Here is a 23,158-nt window from a genome sequence, read left to right on the forward strand (position 1 = left end):
GGGCTGTGGGAGGAAACCAGAGCACCTGGAGGAAACCCACGCAGACACAGGGAGAATGTGCAAACTCCACACAGACAGTCGCCTGAGGGTGGAATCGAACCTGGGTCCCTGGCGCAGTGAGGCAGCAGTGCTAACCACTGAGCCACCATGCGACCCTCTCTGACCCTAAGGATTAAGAGACTGAGCCTCTGCACAGTAACGATTTGAAGGTCCCAGCATCAACTCCTGCTCTGCATTAACGTGCAGTAAACCTGCTGCATCTGACTGATATTATAAACAGAGAGTGTTCCTGCTCAGTTTGTCGAACTTTCGCCTCTGAGCCAGTCGGCTGTAGGTTTACTCCAGTGGGGTGACGTGTTCAGTGCAGTACTGAGAGAATGCTGCAGTTTTGGAAATGTCATCTTTGAAATAAGACATTAAACTGAATCCCAGTCTGGCTCCTCACGTGAATGTAAAATATTCGGTCGCACTGTTGTGTGAATCAGGAAAGTATAAGCAAGGGACAGTCAGCACAGCAAAAACCACAGTGAGTAGAAGCAGGTTGTCAGCATGTTACTTGCTCACTGATGAGTTGGCTAGATTGGGGTATCTCAGATTACAGGACCCAGGGGCCCCTGCTCTTTGAGTCTGATCTTCTCTTTGGCCCCTGTACAGCAATAAAGAGCTGAACTCATTGCTACTATAACAGGAACCCACCTGCTCATCTGAAAGGGCCTCTTCAGGAGACTGAACTCCTGGAGCAGAGTACGTGGTCTGTATGATTCGGCTTCGGAATCGCTCCAGCTGCACAAGTACAATAGGATATTTTAGGATGATATCGGGAGACATACTCAAGTTCAACATTACAGCTGAATTGCCAAGTAGACCTCACTCTGATACAAATATGTTCCTCTGCAGGTTCAAGTTTTAAAAGAAGCATTCCTGCAAATGTCACCTTGGCTCAGTTGGTAGCAAAGTGGCCGTGAGTTAGAAGATTGTGAGTTCGAGTCTCACTCCAGGACTTCACCACTTACTCGATATTAACGTTCCAATGGGAGAAATGCTGTTGTTAAGGATGGGGTGCTGCCATTCTACAAAGATTCAAACTGTGATCCAGGCTCTTGTGCAAAGCTGACATTAATACAGCATAATATTTGAAGAGGAGCAGCGAGCTGTCCTGAGCAATATTCGTCCTCTAACCATCGTCGCAAAAATATTCCAGAGAACTGGGCTCCCCGTGGGCTGTTGTTCGGCGTAAACTGGCAGCTAACTTAACAAATGGGATTCCACGCTACATAGATTCACGTAGAATATATGACAGAGAAACAGGACATTCAGCCCAATCAATCCATGCTGGAGGCTGTGCTCACCTTCTTGTCTAGCTGCTTTCTAAATACATCAATACTGTCCACTTCAACTAACCCTGTGAAAGTCCAACATTTGACCCATTTTTTAGGTAAAGCAGTTTCTCCCGAATTCCCTGTTGGATTTCCAGGTGACTATCTTATGTTGATGGTATCTAGTTATGCTCTTCCCCACGAGATGGAAAAATAATTCACTACTTTGGTACATCCTAAGAGGTATGATAATGCGTTATCAAAATACAATCGTCCTTTCCCAATGATATGAGTGACAGGGTCACATTAGCCCTGGGTTTAACCATCCTGGTCAGTGACACAAAACTTTATTCAATAGTTTGACAGACAACTCATCGGGACATGCCCCACAGAAATTATTTTGTCCCTCAAACCAAGTCCTGCCTCAGGATCTGGCTGCGTTTAGATGCAAATCTGCTGGTGAGAACATGAATTGGCCTTTCTACAAGGATAACATTGACATGGAGGCCAAGGGAACCAGACAGACAGCACCTTGGTTGGCATCTCATTTGAAGATGGCACCATCCACACCTCATTCCTACAACGCAGCCTTTGCTCTACACTTGTGTCCTGATGTGTATAAAAGTGACAGCAGCAACTTGCATTTGTATGGGTTCTCTGTAACAGCATCCTAAGTGCTTCAGCATCGCATTATCAAATAAAATTTGACATTGAGTCACATAACAAAAAAATTAGCATAAAGTCTTGCTCAAAGGAAGAAGTGGTATGGTCCATCTTACGCAGAAATAGAGAAAGGTTTAGTGAGGGAATTGGAGACTTAGAGTTCAGCAGCTGAAAACATCGTCACCGATGATGGAGCATTAAAAATCAGGGATGCTCAATGGGTCACTTTTCCCGGAGGACTGCTGGGATGGTTCCTGTGCTAAAGCACTTTATAAATGCAAGTTGTTGATGACGACAGGTTTGGATGGAGTTACAGGAAAAGGGAGGAATGAGTCCATGGAGGGATCTGTACATAAGGATGAGAATTCTTAAAAATTGATGCGCTGTCTAACTGGGAGTCGAAGTGAGAACAGGGGCAATAAGCAAACATGCTTGTGATGAGTTAGGATGAAGACAGCAGAATTTAGGAAGAGTTGAAGTTTATGAAGTGTGGCAGTTTGGCCATACGGTGTATCAAATGACAGTGATATGTGAAGCATGCTTCAACAACCTTGGGACACACCGCACTTTCTTCTGAGCCAGAACCACCAACTGAGCCAAGTTGAGCACACTAGCTGCTCTCATCTCCTGGCAGACTTTGACCAATGCTACAGCGCAGCTCTTGAAGCTATTCCCTCCCTGGCCTTGCTGGTCCAGTTCCATGTGTTTTAGCCGTGATCCGAGCTTGCAAGTCTCCGGGCAAATACGGCAGCTTTCTTTCTAACCTTGGCTTGGGCCTGCTCCAGATCGACCCTCACCAGCCTCTCCCTTCGGCCCATCTCCTGAAGCAGTAGCCTGGTCCTCTCCAGCTCATCCTGAAGCTGCTCTTGGATCTAAAACAAAATAACAGCATTGGAGTAAATTTGTTCCAAAAAAAAGCAGGAAAATAGAACACAAGGTTTAAAAATAAACAAACTGTCTCATTTACATAGATCTCATTAGATGTGTCTCAAAAACATTGCATAAAATTTTGAAAACACAAATTTTTGAACTACAATCATGCAGTCATAGTTACAGTGTCACACAGCATGAAAACAGACCCTTTCACCCAACATTCCTCACTGAAAATAATCCCAAAATATATTAGTCCCACCTACCTGCTCTTGGCCCATATCCCTCCAAACCTCTCTCATTCATGCACTTATCCATACGCCTTTTAAATGTTGTAATTGCACCCATATCCACCACTTTCTCGGGAAGCTCATTCCAACCATGAACTGCCCTCAGTGTAAAAAAATTGACTCCCTGTCTTTTTTAAATCACTTTTCTCTCACCTTAAAAATGGACCCCATGTAGGTAAATGGATCTGCCATTTCGTAGACAGCAAGAACTCATGAGCAGGGGTGAGATACTTGATGAAACATCGCTTTTAAAGGACAAATTTCCAGCAATACAGCACTCCCACACTGAAACTAAGCTGGAAATGTCAGCCCGGACGGTCTCATTAAATCACAGAGAAACAACAGCTCCCTCTCTGTAACCAATTTAGATATGACTAGTAAGGCTTGAGGGGCTGAATGGCTGACTCCAGTACCTGATCGGTGGGTGCAAATGCATGGCATATTTTACCAACTACTTATAGGGTCATAGAGTACAGAAACAGACCCTTCAGTCCAGCCAGTCTATGCCAACCAAGACCCAAACTAAACCAGTCCAACTTGCCTGTGTTTGGCTCCTCTTCCTCAAAACATTTCTTATTCATGTACTTATCCAAATGCATTTTAAATGCTGTAACTGTATCCACATCCACCACTTCCTCTGGCTGCTCCTTCCACATATGAACCACTCTGTAAAAATAAAATTGCTCCTCGTCTTTTTTAAATCTTTCTTCTCTCGCTTTAAAAATATACCCCCTAGTCTGGAAATCCGCCACCCTAGAGGAAAGACACCTGCCATTCACATAATCAATGGCCCTCATTATTTTATAAACTTTTGTAATGTCACCACTCAGCCTCCTACGCTCGATTGAAACAGGTCACAGCCAATCCAGCCTCTCCTTATCTTTTACCATCTTGCAGGTAAGTTGCATTGTGACATCTCCGTGCATTTCAACAAAGTTCAGACTTTCCACTTTCTCCAGTCACTTCGTAAAGTGAGCAAATTGCCCAGAAAAGTCTCAGCTCTAACCACTGGTTTCACTTTTAACCAAACCGACACCTACAAGCTGCCTCCACGGTTCGGGGATGAACAGGACATGCAGAGAGGATGGCACGCTGGCACAGTGGTTAGCACCGCTGCCTCACAGAGCCAGGGACTCAGGTTCAATTCCACCCTTGGGGGACTGTCTGTGTGGAGTTTGCACATTCTCCCCGTGTCTGCGTGGGTTCCCTCTGGGTGCTCCGGTTTCCTCCCACAGTCCAAAGATGTGCAGGCTAGGTGGACTGGTCATGCTAAATTGCTTGTAGTGTTCAGGGATGTGTAGATTAGGTGGGTTATGGGGAGGGGAGGGTTTGGGTGGGATGCTCTGTGGGTTGGTGTGGACTTGTTGGACCGAAGGGCCTGTTTCCACACTGTTGGGATTCTATGAAATTGTCCAGTAGACCTGCTCTAGACTACTGTCCAGTAATTCCCACTGGAAAGCAAAGATGTGTGTGGGCTTGTGGATATTGGAGGTGAAGGTAGAGTCAGGATCGGTGCTCCCTGCTCTGGCTCACGCTTAGAGAATGAGATTTGAGTGAATGACTCGTGAGATCACCCTATGGAATGGTACCTGAGCGCAAGGGAATGTCTTTGTAGAAGCCAAGGGGCTCATAGTTGGAGTTTCTGTTGCTTACCTGTTTCCCCTCAGATGCACTGGTCTTCATGTCGTCCTGCTGACTGCGGAGCTGTTTGACCTCTGACTCCAACTCCTTCATCCGACTCTCTAGCCGTTTTGCATTCTGGCACAAACACAGAGGGGCATTCATTTTCCACTTATTTCCCTTCATCTTATTTACATTCATACAGCATCAGCAAGTAGAGGCTGAGAAAAGACCATTCAGCTCCACGAACCCTCTCTCCTGTAGACTGCATATAGTCTGTGCCCTAGCAGGTAACATCCTGAGGTCAGTGGAAACGCTCCACAATATTCTTCATTTTCACATCTCCACTATTAAAGCTGCTGTTTCCTCATTTACGATCAACATTTTTCCACCACCAAGCCTTAATTTATTCTCATGAGATAGTTTAGCCAATCTGCAGCCGACCATCCCTCTCCCAACTCGTGATTTATTTGGTTCTTTCTATTGTCTAATTACCAAGATACTTCTGGCAGGAATCTGGAACACCCTGGAGGAAAAGAATCAGTTCCCCTTCCCCCCACCAAGTTTAACTTGAACCATGCAGCTTTGCCTGGTCCATTATATAAACTAGTATTGCAGTCTGAACTTCTGCTCCTCCCCACGCCACAGGTCATTAGCAACACTACAACTCAACCAACCCCTTCACCTTTCCTTTCCCTGTTTTTTCTCTCTTCCACGCATCTCAAAACGTCATAACCACCTAGGCAGGGGGGGTGCTCCTTGCAAAGTTCTGAGAGACACAGAAGCAGGCCATTCAGCACCTCAAACCTGTTCAACCATTCTAAATCATGGCTGATATCTATCTGAACATCTATCTGACCATGCTATCCCACTATTGCTCACTGCCGTTAGTATGTAGAAATCTATTGGCCTCAGTCTCAATGAGTGAACTTCCACAGCGCTCTGGAATAGAGAGTTCCAAAGATTTACTCCTCCTTATCTCAACCCTAAGTGGCTTGCTCCTTATCCTGAGATTGCAAAGTTTGGTTCTAGAAGCCCCCCAGCCAGGGGAGCATCTCTTCTGTTGTGGGACTGCAGGCCAGACCAGGACAACAAATTTCCTTTGTTAAACGGTACTAGTGAACCAAAGATAACAAGGTGTAGAGCTGGGTGAACACAGCAAGCCAAGTAGCATCAGAGGAGCAGGAAAGCTGACATTTTGGGATGTGTTTATTTTAAAGCGCCAATGATTAAATGGCTAGCTTAGTTACATTGGAATTTTATTAAATTCAAATTTCACCATCAGCCACCGCGGGATTTGAACCCAGGTCCCCAGACATTAACCTGGGATTCTGGAATACTGATAACAATACTGCTCCGTCACTGTGTCGCCTGTGGCCAAGACATCATTTGCCTTTTTATCACTGGCAGCACCTGAACGTCAGCTTTTAACATTAATGAACAAGGACACCCAGTCCCTCATGAACATCAATACGTCCCAGCCTTAGACCATTTGAGAAATACTAGGCATCTCTATTCATCCTACAAAAGTATCCACGTTACATACCAGTCTGTTCACACACAGCCTGTCCACATCCACTTGGGTCATCCTTACCACACACACGCTCCCACTGGTTTCATGTCACCTGCAGACTTGGGAATATTATATTTGGTCCCCACCTCTGGATCGTTGATTTAGGTTGCGAACAGCTGCAGGCCAAGCACTGATCTTTGCCACACTCCACTACAGTTACTCTACCCACCAACATGACAGTGACACAGATATTCCCGGTCTGTTTTCTTTCACTGAACCAATCTTCAATCAATGCCAGTACAGCACCCTGAATCCCACATGCTGTATTTTTGTCTAAATTAATTCAACCACTGAAAGCTCAAACCACAAATTCTGATTGGTTCTGTTCATAGGCTATGGATTGTGTTACAATAGCTGAGACAAATTAGCTACGAGTGTTGAAGAAAAGACAGGCTTACATTTATACAGCGCTCTTCACAACCATCAGACATCCCAAAGTACTTCAAAGCTAATGAGGGGGTTTGTGAAATTTCAGCACCGTTGTAATGTGGGAAACACTGCCCTGCAGTCAATCCGCACACAATCAGCTCAGGGAAATGGCAGTACAATGATGACTAGAGTATCTTGTTTGCTCTGTGATGTTTATTGAGGATAAAAACTGGTCAAGACACTGAGGAGAGCTCCCCAGCCCTTCTTCAAAACTGTGTCATGGGGTCTCTCACATGAGAAAGGAGATGGGTTTGAAGTCTTGTATAAAAGATATCACCGCTAACAGTGAGGTGATCCCTCAGAACTGCAACGGCATATCAGCTGAGGCAGGAGTGCTATCAACTGAACCCTCACTGACAAGTTGCATCCAGAATCTGGACCTTCAAGACTAGAGGGCTGAAATTCAAAGGAGACAAGAACTAAATGTCCCCAAAACACTCATCCGATGGAGTTGCACATTTCTATTTACACTCACATGCCTCTGGGTCACCAGCTCCTTCTCTTTGTTCACCAGCTCCTCCTGATTCTCTCTCGACTCTCGCATTCTGGAAAACTGAACCAAAGAGGATTGTTAAATTAGATACTGGATACAAAGAGGACCGAGGGGCACTCACTCAGGGCAGGCCTGGGATCCGTGTAGGAAAAGAAAACAGCTTTAAAATGTTCAAGCGTGTTCTGAAAATGCAAATGTTCTCCAGAAGGTAAAAACCCCTTTCATCCTGTGTCAAGGTTTCAGGCTAATGGTTTTTAGTCAGCAAAAGGCATTGACCCGAAATGTTAACTCGATTTCTCTCTCTCCACAGATGCTACTTGCCCAGTTGAGTATTTTGATCTTGCCCAGGACAAAATGGTTCATAGCCAGTCTCAGGGTGGTGCTAAGTCAGCTGGACACAGTGTCGGGGAAGTAGCAATCAAAGCCATGGGAATTGGCCTCAGTTCTCCTACTCCGTCTCACATAAGATCATAAGGTGTAGGCCATCAAGCCAGCTCCACTTCCTTATATTTAACAACAGAAAAAGGACATTGTTAGCTTGGGCAGCATTTATTGCCCATCCCTCATCAGCTAGAGGACAGTTAAGACCCAAAAAGATTATTGTGGGTCTGGACTCACATGTAGACCTGACTGGGCAGGGGTGGCAGTTACCTCCTGTTGTGGTAGATTATTTACAAAATAATCTTAGCAGCCTCACGCTACAGGTCAATGATTGTTTATGGAGCCCATGTCGGGAGTGTCTGTCCCAGAGAAGATTCCGACGTAACACTCTAATGGAATTCCATGTGGATTCATAGGTCAGCTCTTGTCATACCCAAATTTCCTTCTCACACTTTCTTGAAGGATATTGGTGAACCAGGTGGATTTTTCCTGATTGTTGGCTTCATGGTCATCATCAGATGCTTAATTCCAGATATTTTATTGAATTCAAATTCCACCACTTGCCATGACAGGATTTGAACCTGGTCCCCAGAGCATTAGCTGGGTCTCTGGGTTACTAACCCAATGACAAAATCACAAGGTTATCACCTCCCTAAGGTTATGTCTCCTACCTCAGTGGTTTTTATCTATTTAAGTCATGCCCTTTCCTTCCTGCCCCAATGCCTACCTTAGCTGACATGGCTGCCAGCTGACCATCCTTCTCTTGGATCTCTGTCCTCAGTTTCCCAGCCTCTGCTTGGAGCTTTAGCAGTTGTTGGTCTTTGGCAGTGATGTCACGCTGCAAACTGGTCACCAGCCCTGGCCAAGGTTGAGCAGAAAAACGTCAAGAGGGATTGGACAATGACCTACCCATGCTCCCTGGGCCTGATAATATTCACCCACCCAAATGTGTCTGCCTTGCTAACCTGGTCTAATGCTGAATAGACATTGAGGTCATGGAAACAATGGAGGTGAGCCACTGCCTCCCAGATGATTCACCAACGAGCACCGCGCAAGTCTCAAACTTCCATCTCTCTTCCTCAGTAAGTGGCAAGGACATCTTTAATGAGCTAACAGTTCATTTCAACTTGTCACATGGCTTGTCATTTGAGGAACAGTCGAGGATTCTGGGCCTGTACTCAATGGAGTGTAGGAAAATAAGGGGGGATCGTACTGCAACATAGAGAATACTGAGTGAATACAGTGGACAAGAAGCTGATGCTTCCACTAGGAGAGACTAGGACTTGAGGGCACAGCCCAGAGAGAAGGAGTAACCTTTCAAGACTCTAATGAGGAGGAATTTCTGTGAATCTGTGGAGGCCTCATCATTGAGTGTGTTTAAGACTGAGATAGATCAATTCGTCATTAGTAAGGGGATCAAGGGTTAGGGGAGAAGGCAAGGGTGAGCAGATGTGGGTATTCTGTCAGGGATAAGGCAGCAATGAAATGGAATGGGGCCCATGAAGAGAACGCAGTCCCTCACCTATTCAAGAACGGTGCATTGTTGGATGGGCTCCAGGCAGTGCATTGCCATAGTTCCTGCTCAGCTCACTTCTCCAGTGAGCTAGCGGTAGTTGGGTGGCAGAAAACTGACTCTGACCCCATCCATTAATCCCCTTCCCCTACCCTGACCCCATCCATTGACACCTCCCCAGCACTGACCTTATCCATTAAACCCCTTCGCCCTGACCCCTTCCATTGATAATACCCAGCACCACTCTTTCGGCATGGACCCTGACAATTATCTTTCTGTCACTCAGACAACCACAGAGTCAGGAAATTGCCCACAATGTCAGTGTCCTACCTGTAATGATATTATTGTCTTTCTTCAACTTTTCAGTTTCGCTCTTCAATTTAGTGATCTCCAGGTCTCTCTCAGTCAGAGAATGCCGCATCACCTCGCTGGAGCCTTTCTGAAGCTTGGTTATCTTTAAGCAAAGAGTCAATGAGGTAATTGATTACCCTCTGTCAGCCCTCATTCTTTGCACACTGGAGCATAGTTCATGTCTACGTAGTAGAGGTGAGGTGATTGGGAGATGCAGTCTGTAGGTGACATTCAAAGAGTTCATACAATTGACCTAACCCCTGCTGGACCAGGGAATGGAAACTGAAAGAGGAGGAGGTGCTGGAGGTCTTAAAACACATTAGGATAGATAAATCCTATGGACTTGATAAAGGGTATCCCAGGAACTCTGTGCGAGGCTAAGGGGAAATTGCAGGGCCCCTAGTGGAGACATTTGTATCATTCAGAGCCACTGGTGAAGTACGCAAAGATTGCAGGGTGGCTAATGTTATGCCATTACTTAAGAGAGGATGCAGGGATATGCCTGTGAACTACAGACAGTGCACCATACATCTGTAAGTTGTTAGAGGGGATTCTGAGAGACAGGATCTATAGGCATTTGGAGAGGCAAAGACTTATTTGGGATAGACAACACGGCTTTGTGTGTGGGAAATAATGTCTCACAAATATGGTTGAGTTTTTGAAGGGGTGACCAAGAAAGTAGATGAAGGCAGTGTGGTAGATGTTGTTTACGTGGACTTTAGCAAGGCCTTTGACAAGGTACTACATGGTAGGCTGCTGAGTAAGGTTAAATCTCTCAGGATCCAGGGTGAGCCAGCCAACTAGATATAAAATTGGCTTGATGGTAGAAGGTCTGTAGAGGATTGTTTTTCACACTGAAAGCCTGTGACCAGCATGTGCCATAAGGATTGGTGCTCAGTCCACTTTTATTCTTCATTTATATAAATGAGTTGGATGAGAATTTAGGAGGTACGGTTAGTAAGTTTGCAGATGAGACTGACCTTGGTGGTATAGTAAACACTGAAGGTGGTAATTGGGGAATGCAGCAGGATCTTGATCAACTGGGCCAGTGGGCAAAGGAACGGCAGATGGAGTTTAATTTAGAGAAATGTAAAGTGTTGCATTTTGGCAAAGCAAACCAGGATAGGACTTGCACATTTAAAGGTAGGGTCCTGGGGAGTGTTATAGAACAAAGAAATCTAGGAGTACAGGGCACATAGCTCCTTGAAAATGGAGTCACAGGTAGCCAGGGCGGTGAAGAAGGCTTTTGGCATGCTAACATTCATCGGTCAGAGTACAATGTAGGAGATGGAACGTCTTGCTGCAGCTGTACAAGACATTCGTGTGGCCACGTTTGGAGTACTGCGTGCAGTTCTGGCAGCCCTACTGTAGAAAGGATATCATTAAACTAGAAACAATGCAGAAAAATTTACCAGGATGCTACCTGGGCTGGAAGGTTTGAGGTATAAGGAGATGTTAGATAGGCTGGGATTCTTTTCCCTGGAGTGCAGGAGACTGAGGGGTGACCTTATAGAGCTACAGATAATCATGAGAGGTATAGTTAAGGTAGATAATGGACAGCTTTTCCCCAGGGTAGGGGACTCTACAACTAGAGGGCCTAGGTTTAAGAGGAGAGGGGAGAGACACAAAAGGGTGCAGAGGGGTAATTTTTTTCTCTCAGAGGATGCTGAGTGTCTGGAATGGGATGCCAGAGGTAGTGGTGGAGGCGAGCACAATTTTGTCATTTAAGAAACATTTAGACAGGTACAGGTATGGAGGGATACAAACCAAATACAGGCAAATGGGTCTCATTTAAATTAAGAAAACTGGACAGCATGAGCAAGTTGGGCCGAAGGGCCCATTTTCATGCTGTGGACCTCTACGGCTCTATGACCAGGGTAGCGTAATCTGACTTCCATCCAATGACCACTATCAGACTGCCTTCTTCACGTATGTACATGAACTATGAGTCTGCAAATGAGTATAGATAGGCTCAGCAAGTGTGCAATAAATTGACAGATGGAGCGTAATGTGGGAAAGTGACAGCTTTCCCACTTTGGCAGGAAGAATAGAGTAGCAGAATATGATTGAAATGGAGAGAAACCATAGACAACTGTGTTGAAGAGGGATCTGGGTGTCCTTTTCCATGAATCGCCAAAATGAATCAGCAAGTCATTGGGAAGGCAGATGGAATGTTGCACTTTGTTGCAAAGGGGTGGAATATAGAAATAGGATGAAGGTGAACGTCCCAGAGGGCTGCTCTCTCGTTAGGGAGAGATGACTAGCTGCCAGTTTAATCACAGGGTCACAACACCTCAGGCGAGGAATAGAGTTGAGAAGGCAGGACCTTCATAGTGACCTCAGCTGGTACAGAAATTGAGCCTGCGCTGTTCACATCACTATGCAGTGGAAAACAACCCTCCAGCCAACTGAGCTAACTGACAGCCTTAAAGGAGAGAAATCCAATGGTAGCTGTGCATGGCAATGGCAAGACTGCACCTCGAGCTTCGTGTACAGTTATGGTCGCCCTGCATTTATATTGCAAACTGTTCAGAGAAGGTTCACTCAGCTGACTTCTGGGACTTAGGGGCTGTCTTATGAGGAAAGGTTGTGCGGGTTGGAGTTTAGATGAATGGGAGGTGATTCTCTTGAAACATGTAAGGCCCTGAGAGGATGGAAGGCAGGAGAGTGGGCTTAAGGCCACAATCAGATCAGCCATGATCATACTGAGTGGTGGCTGGTTTGATGGGCTGAATGGCCTACTCCAGCTCCTATTTCCTATTCCCTGATGTTCCTTCAGTTTGAGGAGCTGGTATCAGACAGCTTTAGAGGCTGCAGTGTAAATTATAAACATTCTAAAACCTACAAACAAGGATGCAAACAGTGACAAGATTTCGTCAACTTCAATTTGAACATTTTGTTTTATCCCTTTGCTTTTATTTGTTTCTGGGTGCTGTGTCCAAACCCTAAAAAGCCAACTGAGGTTAGTGCAGGAATTTAAAGTTTGCAATTAAGCAAGTTAAAATGTGTCAAAAGACTATGTCAAACAAGCCTCTGGGTAAGTTAAGCGATGGCTGTTTACAATCATCACTGACGGGAATTCCTTGAGCACAGATTTTTATCCCAAATCATTTTATTCTGAGTGCACTAGACAAGAGCAAAGTACACAAACGAACATGGCAAAACATGGTACCTCATCTTTCAGCGTTTCAATTTGCTCCTGTTTAGCATCAATGTCACAGCCGAGTGTCACTAATTGCTGAGTGATTTCCAAATCGCTCTGGCTGGGAGTCATCTGGGACAGCTGCTGCTTCAAAGCAGCCACCTCATCTCGCAGCTGAATAATGATAGTATCTTTACGCTTGGACTCACTTTCGAAAACAGTGAGGCGGCTTATTTCATCCCCCATGCGGAGGATTTGATGCTCCTGTAATTGAAGCCCAATCAACAATGACAAAGTTCAAATGCTTTGATACAATTGCATTAACTTGAACAAGGAAATTTAACGTTTAACAGGAAACCAAGGGCTGTTGTGATGCAATGCTAGTGTCCCTAACTGTAAGCCAGGAGGCTCATGTTCCACCTGAGAGATGTCTAATAACAACTCTGAACAGATAGTTACGAAAATATCTATAACCTCGGTGCTATGAGCTAGCCCAAACCTTCTCAAAATGTTCAGAAGATAGCCAAGATCTTCCCTTTTCTTATTTTTAAGGTAAGTGCCCAGGTGTTGCATTCCAGATGCAACTAGTTGGTCAAACTATCAGATTTGAAGCAAAACACTTTTGTACACTCCAGTTAAAAGACAACAAAGGGAAGATGACATTGGAATAATTAACACCATTGAAAAACTAAACAGAATAATAGATTATTTAGCTACTAAGCAGACATTGTTGCAATATCGCAACATCCATAGACATACACTTGACAAAGACAAATTCAGAAATACAGATTGTCCACATGCAACTCCAGCAACAGGAAGAGAAGCCCCAGCTTTTAGCTGCAACCAAGAGAGAGGAAGTAAACAGCTTCCACACCCCCAAAACCCCAGCAGCTGCTATTGAAAATGAAAACTAAAACTCCTGGTTCTGTGGAAGCTTGGCCTGACTCATTCAGGCTGCTTCTACTGTTTCAATTTTTTTTAAAAAAACAAGGCATGACAAACTGTTGACAAGTTTTCGATGGACGGCTCTCCACCTCTGCCTTAAAGCCTCTCTGCACAAAAAAAGACAACATACTTCCCGTAAAGCTCATAGTATCAGCACACTGGGTCCTGAGGTTGGGACAAAGACAAACCTACATTTATATAGAACCTTTCACGAGCTCACACCTCAAAAACAAAATCCATAGAAAACACAAACTGATTCAGAGAGCAACATGGGGAGCATAAAGATATCATCAGGAAAATAAAGAAAATTAATTAATTACTCATTAACTTTATATAGTCAGTTTGATCAGTATTCTATCAGATGCTGGGTTCTTCCAGGGGGAAAAGTGGTGGGCAGCAGGAAGAGGGATCAGTATAGATGTTGTTGGATGAGGTACAATGGATGCATGAGGAAGTGCATGTGGAGAATATTCTTACAACAGATCTCTGCCAGCAGGAGGAGCTACTGGCAACAGAGCATCAACTTGGTGATGAGAATGGACAGATTGGGCACTTAGCACTGTATTGGTGTTTCCGACACAAACTGCAGAGTTCTCGTACCTTTTCTTGCAAGAGCATTTCCAGGTTCTGAGAGCTGGATAAGGGGACCCCATTTCCCACAGATCGACCAGGGGTATTAGTCCAGGCTCCTGTTAATGAGAGGGCAAAATATTGTTCACTTTGCCACCATCAATAGCAGCACCATTTTTGTGCTCCCTACCTGCACAGATATCTCACATTGCTTCCCAATAAAGAGCAAAGAATGGGCACTGAGCATGGGAGATAGGGAGGAGGATACAGAAGTTATGATGAAGTTGAGGACGAGGCTTTTGAGAAGGATTCTGAATGCAGGTAGGGATAGGTCAGTGGAAGGGGGGCAGTTTCAGTGATATCAAGCCTGACGAGTAGCTGTCAATAGTGGAGGGTGAAGTTAGAATGGGAACAGTGTTCAAGTAGTACAAAGTACAAAGGCTGTGCAGAATGCCAGTGTTAGAGGAGGGGAAGGTTCTGCTCAAAAGGGGGAATGCAATACTTTTATCTAGTGGTGCAATGGTAACAATGCTTGTCTGATAACAAACCTGATTCCAGTGCTAGAACTTATAAATTTATAAGCAAAGGTGACTTTCCAGGGCAGTGTTGAGGCAGTGCTGCTCACTGTGAAGCACTGTCCTGAGGGTGAGATGTTAGCTTAAGACTTTGTGCTGGCTCACAGCTGTGTTACTGAAGAACATAAAGATCTCACAGGCAACATCTGTCAACAAATGTCACTAAAACAGATGGTCATTCATAGGAACGGGAGTCAACCATTCTGCATTGAGGCTGTTCCAGTATTCATTTAGATCAGTTACCTCAATCCCACTTTCCTGCACCATCTGTCTCCAGAAATCTTACAATTTCTCACATGAAACATGCTCAATGATTGTCGTACCGTAGTACTTTGGGATAGAAAATTAATTTCACTGCAGCTTGCGGTGAACACTGCAGTCTACAATATCGATATTACTGGATAAAACAGAGCACAGTTCAGTCACTGAGGTAGTCCAGTCTAGGAGGTAGCACGACACAATGAGCTGAATATCATTCCATGCTGGGGCGTCCTTGTTTCTGATCAGAATACTTGCTTTATTTAGTGACACATGGGTCTGGCTTTCAAAATATTCTACTTGCATTCTCTCATCTCACTCCAACAACATAGATTGAAACCGCTTGGAATATTTTGCCAAATCATGGTAATTAAGTGGGAGAGAATTTGCTAGTGTGGGCAAATCGAGCAGAGCAACATCTAACAGCCAGCTGGGAGACGAGCAGTTAGCTATTGAGCCAGGGAAAAGGCCTGGGCACAGGCAAAGTTCACAACGAATCAAATGGTGCCTTACATGTGAATTGAATTTATCTTTGCTGTATCTGAGCTAATGGAGAAAAGCATCCCTTATATAACAGCTGTAGTGTGCACTGACTGACCATGAGCTGGATCAGGAGACAGTGCTGAGGGAGAAAGCACTCCCAGGGAATGATGATGAAGAATGGGTCCCCTTTATCACACTGGGCTCACAACACCAAAACTCGGGGAACCCTCTGCATTTTAAAACCAAGGCGCACTACTCTCTACGTTCTGCATTGCTCTTTCTGGTATCATTTGTGTCAACGGCACAAATGAAAGAAAAAAAATTGTGAAACTTGCAAATGATAAATACTGGTCCAACTTTCCATGTATAATGCAAAATGTAGCTCCTGAATGACCAATATGTCTGTTTCCAGTTATTCCTGATTTTTCACTTGATTGCCAGGTTATAAGATCACAGACCAGAAACATTAAGTGCTGTGTTCTTTTTTTTGCACAGGTGACTGTTTGTAGCTGCTTCTGGTTTAGTTTCAGAGTTCCAGCCTTTATTTCATAAGCAGGTGTCTGGGGCCCTTATGCAAGCAGGCAGGCACAGCCAGTTCTGGAGTAGCACTCAGTGTTACAAACACCGAACCTCTGCTCCAGAAAACTCACCCGACAACCTATGCTGCCTTGCTAGACCCCCAGTAACCTCACTTTGGAAGATTCCTTTTGGATATTTTGGACAGCTAGAGGTCAGGCATGGGGCTAGTCTTAAACTCTGTGTGTACTCTGCAGCCCCCAGGGGCTGGGGAAGCAGTACCCAGCTGAACCAGTTAATGGTTCATGAGATCATAGCGTGCCGATAGTGTGGAAGCAGGACATTTGGTCCCTTGAGTCCAGACTGACCCTCCAAGGAGAATCCCTTCCAGATCCAGGCCCCGACCCTATCCCTGTAATCCTGTGGCTAACCCACATGGCCTGCATATCTCTGGGTACTATGGGCAATATGGCATGGCCAATCCACCCTAACCTGGAAGTTTGGAGGAAACCTACACAGACACGGGGAGAATATGCAAACTCCACACAGACAGTCACGTGAGGTTGGGATTGAACCCGGGTCCCTGGCGCTGTGAGGCAGCAGTGTTAACCACTGGGCCACCGCGCCACCCTGATGGTTGCATTAGTTGCAAAGCCCTTTCTCAATGAGTGTGCATACCTCGTCTGAGAGCGGGTGGGCTCCTGCTGGTGTCAGTTTGCGGGGCACTGGTCACTCGCTTGCTGCCTGCGCTCGCTGACCGCCTCCTCAGGGGTGGGTGAGGAACAGTTGCGCTGTTGCCTTGAATCCAACCATTCGGGCCACTGCTGGAACTGTGAGTGGGCAGCCAAGGGAGCTGGGAGGCTGTGACAGGGCAGGAGTAGGGCTGACAGTCCTCGATGATCTGAAGGTGTCCAGGCCACACTGACCGCTGACTGACTGGAGGGCAGAACATCTGACGGGAGGGCAGAGAAAGAAAAACAATATTTAAACATTTTATTAGAGGAGTAAGCAGTACCGGCATTCGATCACTGCCTGTTCTGACTTGCCTCAAAACATCCAAATGATATCAAACACAAAGCCACTAAAACAGCAAGCTATGTCAGAAGTCACACAACTCCAGATTATAGTCCAACGGGTTTATTTGAAATCACAAGCTTTTGGAGCGCTGCTCCTTTGTCAGGTCAAGTCTGAATGATGAACTGTAACTTGTAAGCAGGGAGTAGGTGAGAGTAAATGCAGGGTCAGTAAGCACCTGGAATATAATGTTCGACCCTGGTCACTCGGTCAAAATAGAGACATTCATGAACGGGCAGAGAATATCACAAGCCTCCTAACTCATGTTCGCTTTCCACATCATCAAGGAATACTCAGGTAACCTCTGGTCTTTTCCCACTTTGGAAGGATATCATAGAATCCCCACAGAATGGAAAGAGGCCATTTGGGCTGCATCAACCCTCCAAAGAGCATCCCTGTAAACCCCACATTTCCCAGGGCTAATCCACCTAGCCTGTAGATCCCTGGGCACTATGGGACAATTTAGCATGGCCAATCCTCTTCTTCCTCAGGCCGCTCAGGAAATTTGGCATGTCCAAAAGGTCCCTCACCAACTTCTACAGATGCCCCATTGAAAGCATTCCATCCAGGTGCATCATGGCCTGGTATGGCACACGCTCTGCCCAGGACCGTAAGAAATGCAGAAGTTGCCGTGCACAGGCCAGGCCATCACAGAAGCCAAACTTCCATCCATAGACTCTGTTTGCACAGCTCGCTGCCGCAGAAAGGTGGCCAACATCTTTGAAGACCCATCACAGCCTGGTACTGACCTCCTACAACCTCTTCCTTCAGGCATAGAAGCCTGAACACAAGCACAATCAGGTTCAGGAACAGCTTCTTCCCGGCTGTCATCAGGCTGACTGGACTGTCTAGCCTTAAATAATGTTGATCTTGCTAACGTTGACCTCCCCTAGCACATGCCCTGTGCAATCTAACCTGTACCTCTGTCTAAGTCATTTTGATCTGTACACCTTTGCTTACTATGATCTGTCTGTACTGCTCATAAACAAAACTGTATTTCGGTACACATGACAATCTATCTAACCTGCGCATTTTTGGATGAGCAAACCAGAGCACCCAGAAGAAACTCACATAAACATAGGTAGAATGTACAAACTCTGCACAGGCAGTCACCCAAGGGTGGAACTGAATCCAACTAACAACTGTGCAACCCAGATCTTAAAGGGGTATTTCAGATCCTTGAAGGATTTGGAGAAGCAGATACGCCTAGGTTCTGAAACAAAAACCTCTCAACATGCGACTGCAGGCAAATAAGTCTATGGCGTTTTGGGTTTAATAAACAGAGTCATACAGTATGAGAGTAAGAAGTTGTAAGGAAATTGTACAGAACATGATTTAGGCCAGAGTGAGGAATATTGAGCGTGGATGAACAGAATGATAGTGATGGGAGACAACTGTTACAATGAAAGACTGAATATACTGTGAACAATATGTCTAAGCTGTGCTGAGAAGGCTAAAGGAAAATGTAAGTGAGGATGTGAAATGATATATACAGTCATGATAGAACATGTAGGGAAAGGCTGTTTCCTGTGGCTATGAGCTGGTGATAAGGGACCATCAGTTTTAAATTTGCCCCAACCGAAAGAGAACAGATGAGAAGATTTTTGTCCTGCGGAGGGGAATGGGAGGATGCTTTACCACCCAGAATGTTGTGGCAGATAACTGTTAGTCTCCATTGAATAAAATTACTGGATAAAGGTTTGAAGCAGAGCAAACTCTGGGCCTGCAGGGGAAGAAGGTATAGTGGGATTAGTTTGAAATTGCTTTCAGCAATGAACCAGATCAGAAACATTAGGCCGAGAGGCTTACATCTGGGCTGTAACATTTCATGGTTCTGTGATAAACTAAGATAAGTCAAATTATTTCCGTGTCTGTAATGAGACTGCAGACCAGTTTCACCACAACTTGCTATTTGCCTGGCATTGCTCCTTGGTAAATTCCACAAGCCCCTCCCATTTCCTTGAAGTTGCTCACTCTTAACGGGATACAGTTTCACAAACACAGCAGCCTTCCAGGTACCTTATTGCATTCCCTAATCTTCACATGTGAAACCTGGACAATGATTGTCGACCGGTTGTTCAACCAGGGGAGCATCACAGTGTTGTTTCAGAGAAGCTGCTGACTCAATACTGACTTGGAAATTAATGGCAAATTTCAGCTCCTCAGCTCAAAGGGACTGAGATCAATGAGAGCAGGCTTGTCACCACCCTGGATGAGATCTATTAATGGCACAGACCAAGGACCGAAGCCAAGATCTGCTTGACCTGAGTGAACAGCTCAAATCAATATCATCATCCAAGATTCTACTTGGTCCTCTCTCCTCAATTTCCCAAACATGGTGATCTGCTTTGATGGAATTCTGAAGAAGAGTCATATTCGACTTGAAATGTTAGCCTTGTTTCTGCCAACAGACCTCCTGAATTTCTCCAGCACTTACAGTTCTTTTCGATACCTTATTGCTGGTCTCCATTCCGGGCTTCAAAATAAAAAAAGCTCCAAATGATTGAGCAACTTTACTGTAGAACACAACATTATACTTAATAAAGTGTGAAGCTGGATGAACACAGCAGGCCAAGCAGCATCTTAGGAGCACAAAAACTGACGTTTAGGGCCTAGACCCTTCATCCGAGAGGGGGATGGGGAAAGGTTTCTGGAATAAATAGGGAGAGAGGGGGAGGCGGACCGAAGGTGGAGAGAAAAGAAGATAGGTGGAGAGGAGAGTATAGGTGGGGAGGTAGGGAGGGGATAGATCAGTCCAGGGAAGACGGACAGGTCAAGTGGGTGGGATGAGGTTAGTAGGTAGGAAGTGGAGGTGCGGCATGAGGTGGGAGGAAGGAATGGGTGAGAGGAAGAACAGGTTAGGGAGGCAGAGACAGGCTGGGCTGGTTTTGGGATGCAGTGGGGGGAGGGGACGAACTGGGCTGGTTTCGGGATGCGTTGGGGGAAGGAGAGATTTTGAAACTGGTGAAGTCCACATTGATACCATTGGACTGCAGGGTTCCCAAGAGGAATATGAGTTGCTGTTCCTGCAACCTTCGGGTGGCATCATTGTGGCACTGCAGGAGGCCCATGATGGACATGTTATCTAAAGAATGGGAGGGGGAGTTGAAATGGTTCGCGACTGGGAGGTGCAGTTGTTTATTGTGAACCGAGCGGAGGTGTTCTGCAAAGCGGTCCCCAAGCCTCCGCTTGGTTTCCCTAATGTAGAGGTAGCCACATCGGGTACAATGGATACAGTATAACACATTGGCAGATGTGCAGGTGAACCTCCGCTTAATATGGAAAGTCATCTTGGGGCCTGGGATGGGGGTGAGGGAGGAGGTGTGGGGGCAAGTGTAGCACTTCCTGCGGTTGCAGGGGAAGGTGCCGGGTGTGGTGGGGTTGGAGGTCAGTGTGGAGCGAACAAGGGAGTCATGGAGAGAGTGGTCTCTCTGGAAGGCAAACAAGGGTGGGGATGGAAAAATGTCTTGGGTGGTGGGGTCGGATTGTAGATGGCGGAAGTGTCGGAGGATGATGCGTTGTATCCGGAGGTTGGTGGGGTGGTGTGTGAGAACGAGGGGGATCCTCTTGGGGCGGTTGTGGCGGGGGCGGGGTGTGAGGGATGTGTTGTGGGAAATGCGGGAGACACAGTCAAGGGCATTCTCGACCACCGCGCGGGAAAGGTTGCAGTCCTTGAAGAACTTGGACATCTAGGATGTGCGGGAGTGGAATGCCTCATCCTGGGAGCAGATGCGGCGGAGGCGGAGGAATTGGGAATAGGGGATGGAATTTTTGCGGGAGGGTGGGTGGGAGGAGGTGTATTCTAGGTAGCTGTGGGAGTCGGTGGGCTTGAAATGGACATCAGTTACAAGCTGGTTGCCTGAGATGGAGACTGAGAGGTCCAGGAAGGTGAGGGATGTGCTGGAGATGGCCCAGGTGAACTGAAGGTTGGGGTGGAAGGTGTTGGTGAAGTGGATGAACTGTTCGAGCTCCTCTGGGGAGCAAGAGGCGGCGCCGATACAGTCATCAATGTACCGGAGGAAGAGGTGGGGTTTGGGGCCTGTGTAGGTGCGGAAGAGGGACTGTTCCACGTAACCTACAAAGAGGCAGGCATAGCTGGGGCCCATGCGGGTGCCCATGGCCACCCCCTTAGTCTGTAGGAAGTGGGAGGAACTGAAAGAGAAGTTGTTGAGGGTGAGGACGAGTTCAGCTAGGTGGATGAGGGTGTCGGCGGAGGGGGGCTGGTCGGGCCTGCATTATAGTTAGTGTCTGCATCAACTGAAATGGTATCACAAAGTGACAGGTCACAAAAACTGTGCCTTTTTAAAATTAATTCTTCCATGGGTTGTTGATATCATTGGTAGGACCTATGTCTGTTATCTGTTCCTAATTGCCCTTAAATTGAGCGGCTTGCTAGTTATGTCTCAGCAGAGTTAAGAGTCAACTACTTTGCTGAAGGTCTGGAGTCACGTGTAGGCCAAACCGGGTGAAAATGGCAGATTTCCTTCCCTGAAGGACATTACACAAGCTGGTGATGGTGTTATGGCATTATAACTGAAACTTGCTCTCAGCGGCAGATGGAGCTTAAATTAGATAAATGTAAAGTGTTACATTCTGGTATGGCAAACCAGGGCAGGACTTATACACCTAATGGTAGGGAGCTGGGAAGTATTGCCAAACAAAGAGACTTTGGGGTGCAGGGTTCATAGTTCCTTGAAAGTGGAGTCGCAGGTAGACAGGAGAGTGAAGGTGGTGTCTGGTACATTTAGTCAGTGCACTGAGTATAGGAGTTGGGAGCACGTTGCAGCTGTACAGGACATTGGTTTTGGAATACCGTGTGCAATTCTGGTCTCCCTGACATAGAAAGGAATTTGTGAAACTGGAAAGGGTTCAGAGAAGATTTAGAAGGATACTGTCAGGGTTGAAGGGTTTGAGCTACAGGGAGAGGCCGAGTAGGCTGGAGCTATTTTCCCTGGAGCATCGGAGGCTGAGAGGTGACCTTTATAGAGGTTTATAAAATCATGAGGGGCATGGATAGGGTAAATAGACAAGGTATTTTTTTCCAGGGTAGGGGAATCCAAACCTCGAGGGCATAGGTTTAGGGTGAGAAGGAAATGATTTAAAAGGGATCTAAGGGACAACTTTTTCACACAGAGGGTGGTGTGTGCATGGAATGACCTGCCAGAGGAAGTGGTGGAGGCTGGTACAACATTTAAGAGGATTCTGGATGTGTATATGATTAGGGAGGATTTAGAGGGATATGGGCCAAGTGCTGGTAAATGGGACTAGATTATTTTAGGATATCTGGTCAGCATGGACGTCGTGGACCGAAGGGTCTGTTTCCGAGCTGTCTATGACTGTGACTCTAAAAGATTTCTTGTTGTAAGGCCAAAGGCGGTGTTACTTTAGATGCTTGTCGCAGACCTTTAGTTTTCTTCCAGGTAGGAAGCAGGGTGGCACAGTGGTTAGCACTGCTACCTCATGGCACCAGGGCCCTGGCTTTGATTCCAACATTGACTATCCTTGCATGTTCTCCCTGGCTGTGTGGGTTTCCTGTGGGTGCTCTGCTTTCCAAAGATGTGCAGGTCAGGGTGGATTGGCCATGCTAATTTGCCCGTAGTGTCCAGGGATGTGCAGGCTGGGTGGGTTAGCTATGGGAAATGCAGGGTGGCATCTGGGTGGGTGCAGTGTTTTTTGGAGGGTCATTGCAGACTTGATGGGGATCCATCTGCACAGTAGGGATGCTACAATTCTGCAAATACTTTTCTGTAAATATGAGCTTGACTCGGAAAGCTACCAGAAACATTTGTAATTACACAATGCTCAAAAACCTGCATTGATGTAGCATCTCAAGACATCCCAAAGCACTTGACCTCCAACAGAGTACCTTTGTTTGCAGCGAGGTCACTGTTGTAATGTAGCAAACTCAATGGATATTCTGCACACAACAAAGATCCCACAAATAACAGGATAACAAAATGATCTGTTCCGAACATTTGCTAGAACAGCAAGAAAACTCTCTTCTGCTGCTGTCTGAAATTGTGCATCAGAATCTCTTGCACTGACCTAAGAAAGCAGGTGGAACATCAGTTTGACATCTCTTTCAGACAATGCTGC

The 23,158-nt window shown here is 46.0% G+C and overlaps 1 protein-coding gene across 1 annotated transcript in view; it reads right to left on the reverse strand.

Annotated features, from left to right (window-relative positions):
- fhad1 (forkhead-associated (FHA) phosphopeptide binding domain 1) overlaps positions 1-23,158 on the reverse strand; it is a 131,719-nt gene that overhangs the window by 103,377 nt on the left and 5,184 nt on the right. Inside the window, exons 4-12 of the mRNA XM_059638058.1 lie at positions 16,667-16,940; positions 14,187-14,275; positions 12,672-12,905; positions 9,479-9,602; positions 8,363-8,493; positions 7,237-7,314; positions 4,793-4,897; positions 2,744-2,851; positions 697-783 (exon numbers count right to left, since the gene is read on the reverse strand). Coding sequence (XP_059494041.1) covers positions 697-783; positions 2,744-2,851; positions 4,793-4,897; positions 7,237-7,314; positions 8,363-8,493; positions 9,479-9,602; positions 12,672-12,905; positions 14,187-14,275; positions 16,667-16,940 — 1,230 coding nt within the window. The remainder of the gene's footprint in view (positions 1-696; positions 784-2,743; positions 2,852-4,792; positions 4,898-7,236; positions 7,315-8,362; positions 8,494-9,478; positions 9,603-12,671; positions 12,906-14,186; positions 14,276-16,666; positions 16,941-23,158) is intronic.

This window comes from Stegostoma tigrinum, chromosome 28, assembly GCF_030684315.1.
Source record: "Stegostoma tigrinum isolate sSteTig4 chromosome 28, sSteTig4.hap1, whole genome shotgun sequence".
In the NCBI taxonomy this organism is placed as follows: domain Eukaryota; kingdom Metazoa; phylum Chordata; class Chondrichthyes; order Orectolobiformes; family Stegostomatidae; genus Stegostoma; species Stegostoma tigrinum.